The sequence below is a fragment of the Dreissena polymorpha genome, chromosome 14, assembly GCF_020536995.1.
Source record: "Dreissena polymorpha isolate Duluth1 chromosome 14, UMN_Dpol_1.0, whole genome shotgun sequence".
In the NCBI taxonomy this organism is placed as follows: domain Eukaryota; kingdom Metazoa; phylum Mollusca; class Bivalvia; order Myida; family Dreissenidae; genus Dreissena; species Dreissena polymorpha.
Window position 1 is genome coordinate 49,559,441 of NC_068368.1, and position 12,792 is coordinate 49,572,232.

The window sequence follows — 12,792 nt, forward strand, 5'->3', positions numbered from 1 at the left end:
ATCATTTAAGGAACCTTACTACATTAATGAATAATGACATTTACTATATTTTTATTACTCTGAGAAGTATGTTAATACATAAATAACAATAAGTACCTTCATAAGTCTTAATATTAAAAGCTTTATTTTTATATAACAAACATTTTTTCCACTTGATAAACCAGATAACCAACATAATATAATAACGTTAACAATATAAATGTAACAGTATGCTGCATAAATGTTTCAGAATTATTTATTAAAACCTAGACTCACACAAATATATATCATCTGAAAGTAAAAATAAATCAAACATCAGAAAATAAAGCATCTCAATTCAAATTGTTAAACAGTTTATACATTTAGTCATTTGGAGATGATATTGAAATGCCCCAGCATTTCTGAATGACTTTGAAGATGCTTGTTTTAATAGTTCTTACCTTTTCAATGTTGTTGTTTTGTCATCTTAAACAGGCACCCACCGCAAGTAGTCATGTCCAGCGTCGTTTTAGTATAAACTATGCTCATCAAATTTGAATATTTTATAATCACAATTTTATACTTCATATGTATTTTACCCTGGGCTTGTTTTCGTTTCGATCTTTCCATTGCAAGTGACATTACGACTCGCGAAATTTCATTACACTGATCCTTAAAGCATTTATTCAACTTTTACTCACTTTGGTGATTGGTAATATCAATTGCATGTAAAAAATTCCAACTTAGTCTGTTAATATGTTTAATCCTTTCCTCATTAGATGCCACTATCCCTGTGCAATCGTAAAACTCCTTTGCTTGCAATCACATTTTTGCCAGCTGTCAGCCATTTTACTTCCTGTGTTCGAAACGGTTGAATTGTTACCACAGGTGGAAGTAACGTACCCAGGATAGTATTTTTCATATATATATTTTTTAGGAGCCCAATATATTCAAATAAATATATAAAATCATGTTTAATGAGAAAAAAAATGACAAAGAGCCATGAAAAAAAATCCCCACCCTCTGATATTGGAATCATAGTTATGTTTCCAATATCAGAGGGTGGGGATTTTTTTCACGGCTCTTTGTCAATTTTTTTCTCATTAAACATGATTTTATGTATTTATTTGAATATATTGGGCTCTTAAAAAAATAAATAACAAAAAATACTATCCAGGGTACGTTTCTTCCACCTGTGATTGTTACGAGTCAAGGTTGTCGGCAATGAATAGAAAACGCCCACATAATTTCACGGTATTATGCACCGCTCTTGTAAATTGTCATAATTTAATTGCGCTCATGTTTAATTCTTATTTTAAATCCAAGATGGCTGTCATTTGTCAGTTATACTCAGTCAGTTGTTAAGTTGACGTTCGAATGTAGTTAAGTAGTAATGACGTCATTGACCAGTTGTTTCGTCACTGACCACTTTTTGCCCATGTATTCTTGGTCATTGGCCAATATTTGGTCAATGACCACATTTCGACCATTTTTCGACCACTTTTCGACCCAGATTTTTGGTCAATCCCATCCCAGAGTATATAAGGAGCCGATTTTTTACTCCGAGTCAGTCTCGCTCAGTCTTTTCATAGGAACCTACTCCACGTTATTTTTAACAAAAAATCTAACTTAAACGTCTTTAGAGTACGTGGTTTGATTGCTATAACTTTTAAATGGTTTAATTTTTTATACTCAATACTTGACTAACAGTCTAACATAAAAAGTAACTATTTAAGCGTAAACTGCATGTATTGTATTAATGCACTTGTGTGAATTGATCTGTCTTTGATCAGCTGTTTACATTGAATATTTTTTAATATCGCCATATTGGGAATAATCTGTATCTGTTCAAGAGGATCAGTGTAAACAATACGCAGAATTTGTCAGTCAGTGGGTGCCTGTATACGTGTATTATCGACTTTAATTGTATAATGTTTAAAGTTGAAGGTGAACGGAAATAGTGAATAAAAAAACAGTTTGAAACGTTTATTGTCTTAAAGTCATTTTATTAACCATCCAGAATCTATCTGTAAAGTAACAATAACTAGATGATGTTGATCTACGCAATCGGCAGAACGCTACAATATACACCAACTTCTGTTTATTATCAAATTTCACAAATTCTAAAACAACACTTATGTTTAAAGGTTTTCTGTTAGTTGTGGTGGTTGATTTCCAGGTTCAATTATTAAAAATGAATATTTTTTCATATCTTTTTCTTGACAGAAAGGCCCAGGATAATTGCCACCATCCATTCTTGTTGTCTGAAATAACACAAAACATATTTGTACAAACTATATCGTTCCCAGAACATTTTAATAATGGAACTGTTAAACACAAATGCCTGTTGAAACAAGTTAACATGTGTTTTTGTGATGGTATTGATTAAAGAAATAGCGTCCCTAATAATCGTTATAATTATTGATCTTTGTGACAGTTTGTCCCAGGATAACATAATTGATAGTTCAATGTCATAAAGGAGCTGTTAATCAGATAATAACCCCCATAAACTTGACTATTTTATTTGGACAATCATGTTTTGAAATCGTTTTAGAAACTGTTGATTTTGCGATTTTTGATCTTTTGGTACGAACCATTTCGGAACAAAACCAAAGTTTCGTACCCATTGAAAATATCGAAAAAACACATATTATATGCACACATTCGTCACTACAACTACATTAAACAACACATAAAATTTTATTCTCTAAAATATGACCGTATTTGTGCGTAAAATATGGAATGTTTAAAGTTGATATGCGTAAATGGGTTTCGCATTTCGAGCACCTGTTAAATTAAAATCGTTCTTTTCTTATTGCTTTCATAATATTTTTTAGTCATTTTACTACTATCAATTTTATAAAATTGTAAAGAAATAATAAAATATTAACTTACAAATCGATTCCATTCAGGATTTTATTTGACGGTTGCAAAATTATTGGGAAATTAGCAGTCTTTGCTGATGAAAGCGTTGTAGCGTTCATCAACTTATTGCACAAACAATGATGGCGTAGCTGTTGGTAAATTCCAGCACATGTACACGATGAAGGAGGTTCGCGTATTAATGTGGGTAATTAAAACTGGGTTTATTATGATGTTTTATAACTTTTTGAACTTTTTCTAAAACCCGGCAAGCGTTTAGTGTTTAAAAGCCACCTTTTGGCATCCGAAAAAAAAAGATTTTAGTTTTTTTTTGTTTCGTCAAAAATTGGAGTCGGCGGGTCCAAAAATCATTTTATTAAAAAACTCTGGCCTAATTGATGTAAACATGATCGGCATTGCGAAAGTGTTATTTTTGGAATAAATCATTTACAATTGATATTGGCCTCTGCCTACAATATTGCGGCCGATGGCAAACGTCCTATTAAGAGATAAAGTAGTTGAACGATATGCACATTTTAGATTGTGCATATTAATATTTTATATTATGCATATTTCATGTGCAAAACGCGTACAATTTTTCGGATTACCGTTTTCGGATACTGTATTTTTTCGTCGACTATGATTTATTTTCGAAGTTTATTATAAAAAAAAATAGAATGACGAATACACATGCGGTGATACGGAAGGTGTGGTTTATAATATTTCGAGTTGTATTCACCAAAAATTGCAATTTGAAAAACTCAAAAAAAAAAAAAAATAGTAAGGGCTCTGGGTGGGTTGGGGGCTGGGGCCTCTACCCTTAATTCTTATGTGTATGTAACTGTAGCTGAGATCTGTTTGTTAAGTCACACCCACAACATTGATTGTATTCTTTATTGTAAAGCCATGATAATATTTTATAAGAAAATGACACACTGATATTATGCTTGTTTATAAGTATATATATATATATATATATATATATATTATAACTTAAATCCAATAAATGTACATGTACATTTAATAAAACATAGATAAAATGAGATTCATTTTTTTTTCTTTCTTTTTGCCTTCAGAACTGTTTTGCGGAAAAGTCCACATATGTTTTGGCTATTATTATTTTAAGGAAAAAAATTATGGCTAATATTTTCTGAAGGACAGAGTGAGCACTGCGCATGTACTATTTAGACGGTGACATGTGTATTGGAAGAGATGAGATAAGATAAAGGACGCCCGGGGTATTCCCTCGATTATAGACCGAGTTTCAAATACTGAAACATTAATTTCAATTAGAAGCACAGCGGGATTTATTACCATGGAACTCGAGATGTTAACTGACTGACGCACTGGTCAAATTTTCGATGCGTCAAAATGACACACGGCTGAAAAAAGGGTTGCATCAAAAACGATTCATTTTAATTTGCTTGCGTCAAAACGCAGGATTCTGCGTCTATTGAAATCCCTGATCCTCCTTAAGGCTTTAATCCTTTATAAATTTGAACTGTTAATCTGTACAGTGTTTTTTTACGGTCATATTTGGGTTCTGTAGAGGGACCTATTCCCTGGAAAAAAGTATATATTTTTCCCAAATGAGGCCAACCTACAAATTCCCAATTAAAGGTAAAAAAAAAGCAAGAAAAAAATAAAAATAAAATAAGACTGAACATTTAGTTGATCTCCCATCAAGCTATATAAATTGTACCTTAGTTAATTAAATAAATTGAAATCAGTTTTATTCTCAATTTAAAGGCATTTGCCAAAAAACTTATTTCCCAAATGAAGTCTAAATGACGCAATTTTTCCCAATCCATATCAGGGTGCAGAATCAACCGGGTTTTCAGGGTTTACACACAGGCTGCACAGAATGTAATCATGCCGTTAAGAACTTAATCTTTGCAAACATCTCAAGTTATTGGAATACGTTTGAAAAATTCTTTAGTGCATAATATGATAATTGACAGGTTTTCTTGCAGTTTGTGCAGAAATTTTAAGTTATAAGAATAAATCCTTGAATACGTCTGAAATTGGTGACAAAATTTCATGTTGCGTGTCACATAGCAATTTCAGCAATTAACAATGAATGCAGTAAAACTGGAATTTTTTAACAAGAACACATGCCTATTAAACAAAGTAATTCAGATGTATTTCGCATTGTCATAAGCAGCATAAAAATCTGTCTAGTTTGCACTAGTTGAAATTCTTAAAAAAACTTGTTTTAACAAGCAAATTCATAGAATTGATATCCCACGCCAAAATACTTCTGGACACAAATATTTCTGGACAGATGGACAATGCCAACATCATCCTCTTATCCATTTATATACGCATACATGTACCAAGTTTCAATGAAATCTGTCAAAGCACTTCCAAGATATGGCTCCGGCCACACAAATAAACATTTTTTCAAGATACAAAGGGCCATAACTCCGCTATTATCCAATGGCGCACAATGCCATTTGGTGTGCATCATCCTCTTATCAATATATATACTCATACCAAGTTTCAATGAAATCCACCAAAGCACTTCCAAGATATGGCTCCAGACACAAAAAGCATTTTTTCAAGATACAAAGGGCCATAACTCTGTTATTAACAGCTGGTGTACAATGCCATTTGGCGTGCATTATCCTCTTATCCATATATATACTCATACCAAGTTTCAATGAAATCCGCCAAAGCACTTCCAAGATATGGCTTCGGACACAAAAGTGCCGGATGGACGGAAGGATGGACGAGGCCAAATCAATATCTCTCCGCCTATGGCAGGCGATAAAAAGTTATTTGTTATGCACCACTTACATGTACCATTGTTTAAATCCGTAAAAGTTAAAAGGTGGAACCCCAAAAAGTCACGTGAGCCTGCACCCTTAAATGGACCTGGCCCCTAGTTTTTTTTCTCCACTTTTTGGGAAGATAGGCCATGGCTTTGGAATTAGGAATTTTATTGGCATTTTCATGAAATTGGGATTGATTTGCCACATTTTGGAAAACAGTATACTTATTGGATTGGGTACATAGCCGTATTTTGGCTTTAAAATCGGGCAAAAAAAAAACCCTGGGCCCCATGTCAAATGGGGAAAAAAAACACTCTGTTGTAAGTTGTTCTTCTAGACCTCTAATGGCTATACTGTTATGTCCATACTGCAGGGCTCAACATGTACCGAAAAACAAACTTGCCCTGCCTTACAAGTACTTAGAAAGTCTACTTGCCCTGAACGTAAAGCCACTTGCCCAAACATGAAATATCACATTAACTGTAAACCTCATATTTTTTATTAAAGATCAAAATGATACACCACAAAACCTTTTTTAGCTCACCTGATTGCTCAGGTGAGCTTTTTTGACCGGTCTTTGTCTGTCGTTCGTCCGTTCGTCTGCTAACATTTGCTCGTAAACACTCTAGAGTCCACATTTTTTGTCCCATCTTCATGAAATTGGTCAGAAGCTTTGTCCCAATGAAATCTCGGCCTAGTTTGAAATTGGGTCGTGCCGGGTCAAAAACTAGGTCACTAGCTCAAAAAAAGATAAAAAACCTTGTAAACACTGTAGAAGTCACATTGCGTGCCCAATCTTCATGTGACTTTGTCAAAATGTTTGTCTTAATGATATCTTGGTCGAGTTCAAAAGTGGTTCCGGTCCGTTGAAAAACATGGCCGCCAGGGGGCGCGGCAGTTTTCCTTATTTTGCTTTAGAGAAACTTTGTAAACTCTAGAAGTCACAATTTTTGACCAATCATTATGAAAGTTAGTCAACACATTGGTTTAATTGATTTCTCAGACAAGTTCGAAAATGTTCCAGATCGGTGAAAAAACATGGCCGCCAGTGGGCGTGGCATTTTTCTCTATATGTATATAGTGGAAGTTTTCCCTATTTGGCTATAGAGAAATCTTGTAAACACTCTTAAGTCACAATTTATGCCCAATCATCATAAAAGTTGGTCAAAACATTGGTTTTATTGATATCTCGGACGAAAATCGAAAATGGTCCGGATCGGTGAAAAAACATGGCCGCTAGTGTGCGGGGAATTTTTCTCTCTCTCTCTCTCTATATATATATATACATAGTGAAAACATGTGAACACTCTAGAAGTCCATCCACCAGATGGTTTCCGGATGATAACTCAAGAACGGCTAGGCCTAGGATCATGAAACTTCATAGGTACATTGATCATGACTTGCAGATGACCCCTATTGATTTTCAAGTCACTAGGTCAAGGTCAAGGTCACGGTGACCCAAAACAGTAAAATGGTTTGCGGATAATAACTCAAGAATGCTTACGCCTAGGATCACAAAACTTCATAGGTACATGTACATTGATCATGACTCGCAGATGACCCCTATTGATTTTCAGGCCACTACATGTTGGTCGAAGGTCAAGGTCACGGTGACCCGAAATAGTAAAATGGTTTCCAGATGATAACTCAAGAACGCTTACGCCTAGGATCATGAAACTTCATAGGTACATTGATCATGACTCGCAGATGACCCCTATTGATTTTCAAGTCACTAGGTCAAAGGTCAAGGTCACGGTGACCCAAAAGAGTAAAATGGTTTGTGGATAATAACTCAAGAACGCTTACGCCTAGGATCACAAAACTTGATAGGTATATTGATCATGACTGGCAGATGACCCCTATTGATTTTCAGGTCACTAGGTCCAGGGCCCTCATTCCATTTTAGGGGAAGCGGGTCGCTACCCATAGCAGGGGGAATTTTCGCGGTGTTTCCCTTTTTGGGGGATTTTTTACTTACTATCTAATTATTACATTTGTACATGTTTGCACTATATTCATTGCTTATTTCATAATTTAGTATGTTTGACAAGATTAAATTCAAATATATTTGAGATATAATAATCATGAGACATCTATCTATAGAAAAAAAAGGGGGAAAAAAGTATACTTTTCAGGGGGGGAATGCGGCAGAATTTCGGCCGTGGATTTGACAGATTGAGGGCCCTGCTAGGTCAAAGATCAAGGTCACGGTGAATCAACTTAGAAAAATGGCTTCCGGATGATAACTCAAAAACGCTTACACCTAGGATCATGAAACTTCATAGGTACATTGATCATGTCTCGCAGATGACCCCTATTGACTTTCAGGTCACTAGGTCAAAGGTTAAGGTCACGGTGACTCGGACACAGTTAAATGGTTTCCAGATAATAACTCAAAAAAGCTTTCGCCTAGGATCATGAAACTTCATAGGTACATTGATCATGACTCGCAGATGACCCCTATTGATTTTCAAAACACTAGGTCAAAGGTCAAGGTCACGGTGACTCAACACAGTAAAATTGTTTCCGGATGATGTCTCAAGAATACTCATAGGCCTAGGATCATCAAACTATATAGTTGCATTGATCATGACTGGCAGATGACCCCTATTGATTTTCAGGTCATTAGGTCAAAGGTCAAGGTCACAGTGACAATAAACGTATTCACACAGCCCTTGTTATTTTTGTAAGCAATTAAGTTTGATGTTTGGAAAGGGGGTCAACTTAAAATATAGGTAACATTAGGTCAAATCTTGAAAAAACAATAACACTCCATATGCCAGAGTTTTGGTTCAATAATGATGAAACTTGACCAGGATGTTTGTCTGGACAATATCTTTGTCAAGTTATACATGTGGTAAAGATTGAATGAACCCACTCCTCTCAGGTGAGCGAACTAGGGCCATCTTGGCCCTCTTGTTTATTTTTGCACATTTGACTAAATGATTATAGCAATTTAAGTCTATTTAAAGTCTAAATTTAATGCTCTTTGTTCTTTTTGCACATGCCTGGGTTGACAACTAGATTATAAAATAACTTGCCCGGACCCAACTTTGACTTGCCAGGGGCAATAGTACAACTGTTAATGTTGAGCCCTGATACTGGAAGTTATACCACCGGCTTGCCATCAATTGAAATGTCTGTGTAAAAGTGTGAACTACGATTTGTATTAATGTTAATCTTTTGCATTATGAATTTTAGACCATGAAGAAAAAGTACTTTGCATTACGAGCTACAAGCAGTAGTGGACCGTCACGGCTTGATTACCACGACAATGAGAAGAAGTTCCGAGCAAATCAGGCTCCAAAACGCTCCATTCACTTGCGCACATGCTTTAACATCAACAAGAAGATAGACTGCAAGCATAAGCATGCCTTGTCCATATACCTCGGTAGTGAGTGCTTCACAGTCATTGCTGACTCTGAATTAGAACAAGAATCGTGGGTTGACAGGTTGCTGGAGTACCAGAATGAGTACCTTGAGGACGGCGAGGCTCCTAGGCCACATTACGGTAACAGATTTAACCCATTTATGCCTAGTGGACTCTCCCACCTTCTTAATTTGATCAATTTATTTCCAAAATTAGGGATGTCATGTATATTTACAAAAATGTATTTCTATATTTAGAATATTTCTTACAGAAATTCCTTTAAGCAAACAGAGTAGACCCTGATGAGACGCCACATCATGCGGCGTCTCATTTGGGTCGACGCTGTTTGTCCTTTTTTCTAGACGCTAGGCATAAATGGATTAATGCTTATCATCATTCTTTTTGTACACAGTTATGAACATCTATTTGTTTGTCCATTATAAGATTAATATTAAGATTTAAGAATATATTTATTGTCCCCCACCAGTTTCACCAGAGGGGACTTCTGGTTTGCGCTCTGTCTGGCTGTCTGTCAGTCACACTTTTCTGGATCCTGCGATAACTTTAAAAGTTCTAAATATTTTTTCATGAAACTTGAAATATGGATAGATGGCAATATGGACATTATGCACGTCATTTCATTTTGTTCCTACATCTAAAATTCTGGTTGCTATGGCAACAAATAGACTATAAATACTGCTGAAAATGGTGGTTTTCTGGATCCTGCGATAACTTTAAAAGTTCTTAATATGTTCTCATGAAACTTGCAACATAGATACAAATGTAAAACGCAATATGGACATTATGCACGTCATTTCTTTATTTCCTACGTCAAAAATTGTGGTTGCTATGGCAACCAAAAAAACCCACTCTGAAAATGGTGAAATTTCTGACAATGGTGGAGCCGGTAGGGGACTATATTGCTTGACATAGCCTTATTGTAAAAATTATGAAATTTTAAAGGATAAATCAAGGTCTTTTTTGGCAGATTTTTTAACTTTGTATTTATAAATATGAATAATGCACCTGATTTTATCATTTATTTTTTTTCCCAAAATAGATGTACAGTGTATTTACACTAAAATTCTAAATGTATTGGGTTCTATTATAGGTCATATTTCCAAATTCCAACATAGTGAAAAATACTTTTACATACATGTATCATAATGTCTCATTGACTTTCAATGTAATAAAAACTACCTGAATACCTCTGGTTGCATGTTATTTCTCTTTCATTATGTTGTTTTTGTAGATTATGTTTGGCAAGGAGTTATAAAGAAGAAGTCAAAGACATCTTGTACACAGATAGAGGGCCCCTATCGGTTGTGCCTTGCAAACAAGGAAGTGAGTCTGGTGGAATATGAAAAATTTCACCCATCTTATGTATTTCAGGTATGTTGCAAAGCCCTTTAACCCTTCCCACTTAGATATGTATTTTGACGCATTTGTAGTCCCATAGAAAGTTTAATTTAATTAAAGACCTTTGTTACTAAATTCAGGTTTTAAAGGCTTCATTTCCATCCCTTGGATTTTGATGAGCAGCAAACAGCATAAAACCTGAACAGACAGTGAGTTACTCGCAGGCTGTTCTGGTTTTATGCTTGTTACAAAAGCCATTCTCACTTTGCTTCTTATGTTGGAAAGTCCTTCAAACATTGAAAAATTACTATGCTATACACTTGGAGGTAAGCTTTACACTTGGAGGTCAGACCAATCAAACTGTAGAGAAAAGCAGTGCACTTGAACTTTTACAGTGTTTTATAATTCCAAACTTATTGACTCAATAGGAGAAGCTTAGGAAAACTCTTTGTTACAGCATCTCAAGCATTTTCTGACTGTTTTTTTTTCTTCATTTCTGAAGTTTACAGTATGATAGGCCTAGTAAGAGGGTTATATGCCTTTTTAAAGTGAAGGATCTACGTTCATGATAACAAAAGGTACAAAGTGCTTCTAAATATTGGCAGGGTGGAAAGAAGCACCAGTCAGATGACATTTCTAGCGTTAAACCCATTGAATTGTCTTGATTGAAACTTATAGTTCACCTTTTTTACCATACTCCTATCGTTGTCCATTTGATTATTTTGATACTAACACAAATTTGTCACATATTTTTTTCACATTTTTGTTTTGACCCACCTAGAGGGGCAAGAGGGGGAAGCAAAAGTTAGCAACATTCTGCTGTTACATTCTAGATCTTCCCTAATGCACAGTCTCAAATTACAACCCTTTTATTATTTTTTTTAATGCTGTCTACATGGAAAATTCCTTTGTCAATGGAAACCCTTTTACAGTTTGGCAACATTTAAAAAAAAAAATGTAATTTTTGATTAGTGAAAAACGGTTCCTCCGTTAGGAAATTAAACCCCTTTATCTATTATAATGTGTAAAGTTATGGCCCTTTGATCATATTTAATTTGTAAATCAAGATTACTTGATGACTTGAGTTTACTTTTGCATATGCCATATTGGAAAATGGCCACAAATTTACCCATTTTGGCTGAAGAAAATTTCATTTGGCTATAAAAAACTTTTTCTTTATAAAACCCACATTGATCCATAAGCACAAGGACACTTTTGTTTGGCTGATAATTTTTTGTCGTAAAATTCTGTAAAATAGCCAAAATGAAAAATGGTGAAGCAGGGCAAATGAGGTTAAAAATAATGTTTAGTGTAGACAATCTTTGTAAATAACAGCTTTCTAAAAAGTAATTTAGTGTGTTTACTAAAGAGTTATCTTATAGATAATTGAGCGTGTGTGGTTTTAAGTCACTGTTTTTCTTTGAATGATTATAAAACCTGCTTTTCTTAAACATGACTTATCATGTTTTTTATGCTATTTAACACAACTAAGCTGAATCCAAAATGTAGGACACCTGAGATATTTAACAATGATTAAATCATTTAAAAAATTTAGTACACATCAATGACTGGCTAAAGTGAATCAGGAATGTTTGCTAAAGTTATTTAAACAAAAGGCAGAAAATACTGATATTCCAGTTTGTACATGTATCATGTGATTTGACAGTGTAAAAATAGGTTTTCCTTAACAATAAAAAACAAATATCAGAAACATTTGTTAAAGATATTTCCATCTTGTATCAAATTGCCCCCCCCCCTTTGGTATAAACACATAGTTTTTAGAAACAAGAAAACTCTATTTTTCACCTTTGTCAAAATTAAGTGATTTTTCTCAATCAAGGCCCCTGTCCCATTCCCCCAAAAATACTGATTCATGAGTAGAGAACTGTTATTTGCACTTTTGTCACATTAATAAAAGCATACTGACAAAATATTTGCAGTTGCTGTTATTTTGGATTGATTGACAATACATAACCTCAAGGATTTTGTTAATTTATATCTGAACCTGAGGTAAATTTCAGGAAACAACAGTCCTCACTGAGTTCAAAATAACAAATATAAAGCATTTTAGGCATGCTGTGGGAAAATGGGGCTAAAAGCATGTGCATAAAGTGTTGTCCCATATTTAGCCTGTGCAGTCTGCACAGGCTTATCAGGGATGACACTTTCTGCCTTAACTGAATTTTTGCTAACAAGAGACTACTGTAAGTGTAAAACCATTAAATTTCGTGTGGTACGAATTTTCGTGGATTTCCTTGGTCCGCTGAACCACAAATTCAAGTACCAACGATTATTTATACATTTTTAATCCGAAATCGGTCATTTCCGAATGCCATTTCTGACATTTTCTTTTGTTGTCGGTTATCCGAGATATTTGTTTTTTGTAATAGTTAGTAGGAGAACGTGTCTGAACTGTTCCCGTTTAAAACCATTTTGAAAGAGACATTGTTTGATTGAGATATGCTAGTT

At 34.7% G+C, this 12,792-nt stretch overlaps 1 protein-coding gene across 1 annotated transcript in view; it reads left to right on the top strand.

Annotated features, from left to right (window-relative positions):
* Positions 1–12,792, top strand: part of LOC127857108 (uncharacterized) — a 51,912-nt gene that overhangs the window by 5,482 nt on the left and 33,638 nt on the right. Inside the window, exons 2-3 of the mRNA XM_052393463.1 lie at positions 8,796–9,105; positions 10,217–10,356. Of these exons, the coding sequence (XP_052249423.1) occupies positions 8,796–9,105; positions 10,217–10,356 (450 nt within the window). The remainder of the gene's footprint in view (positions 1–8,795; positions 9,106–10,216; positions 10,357–12,792) is intronic.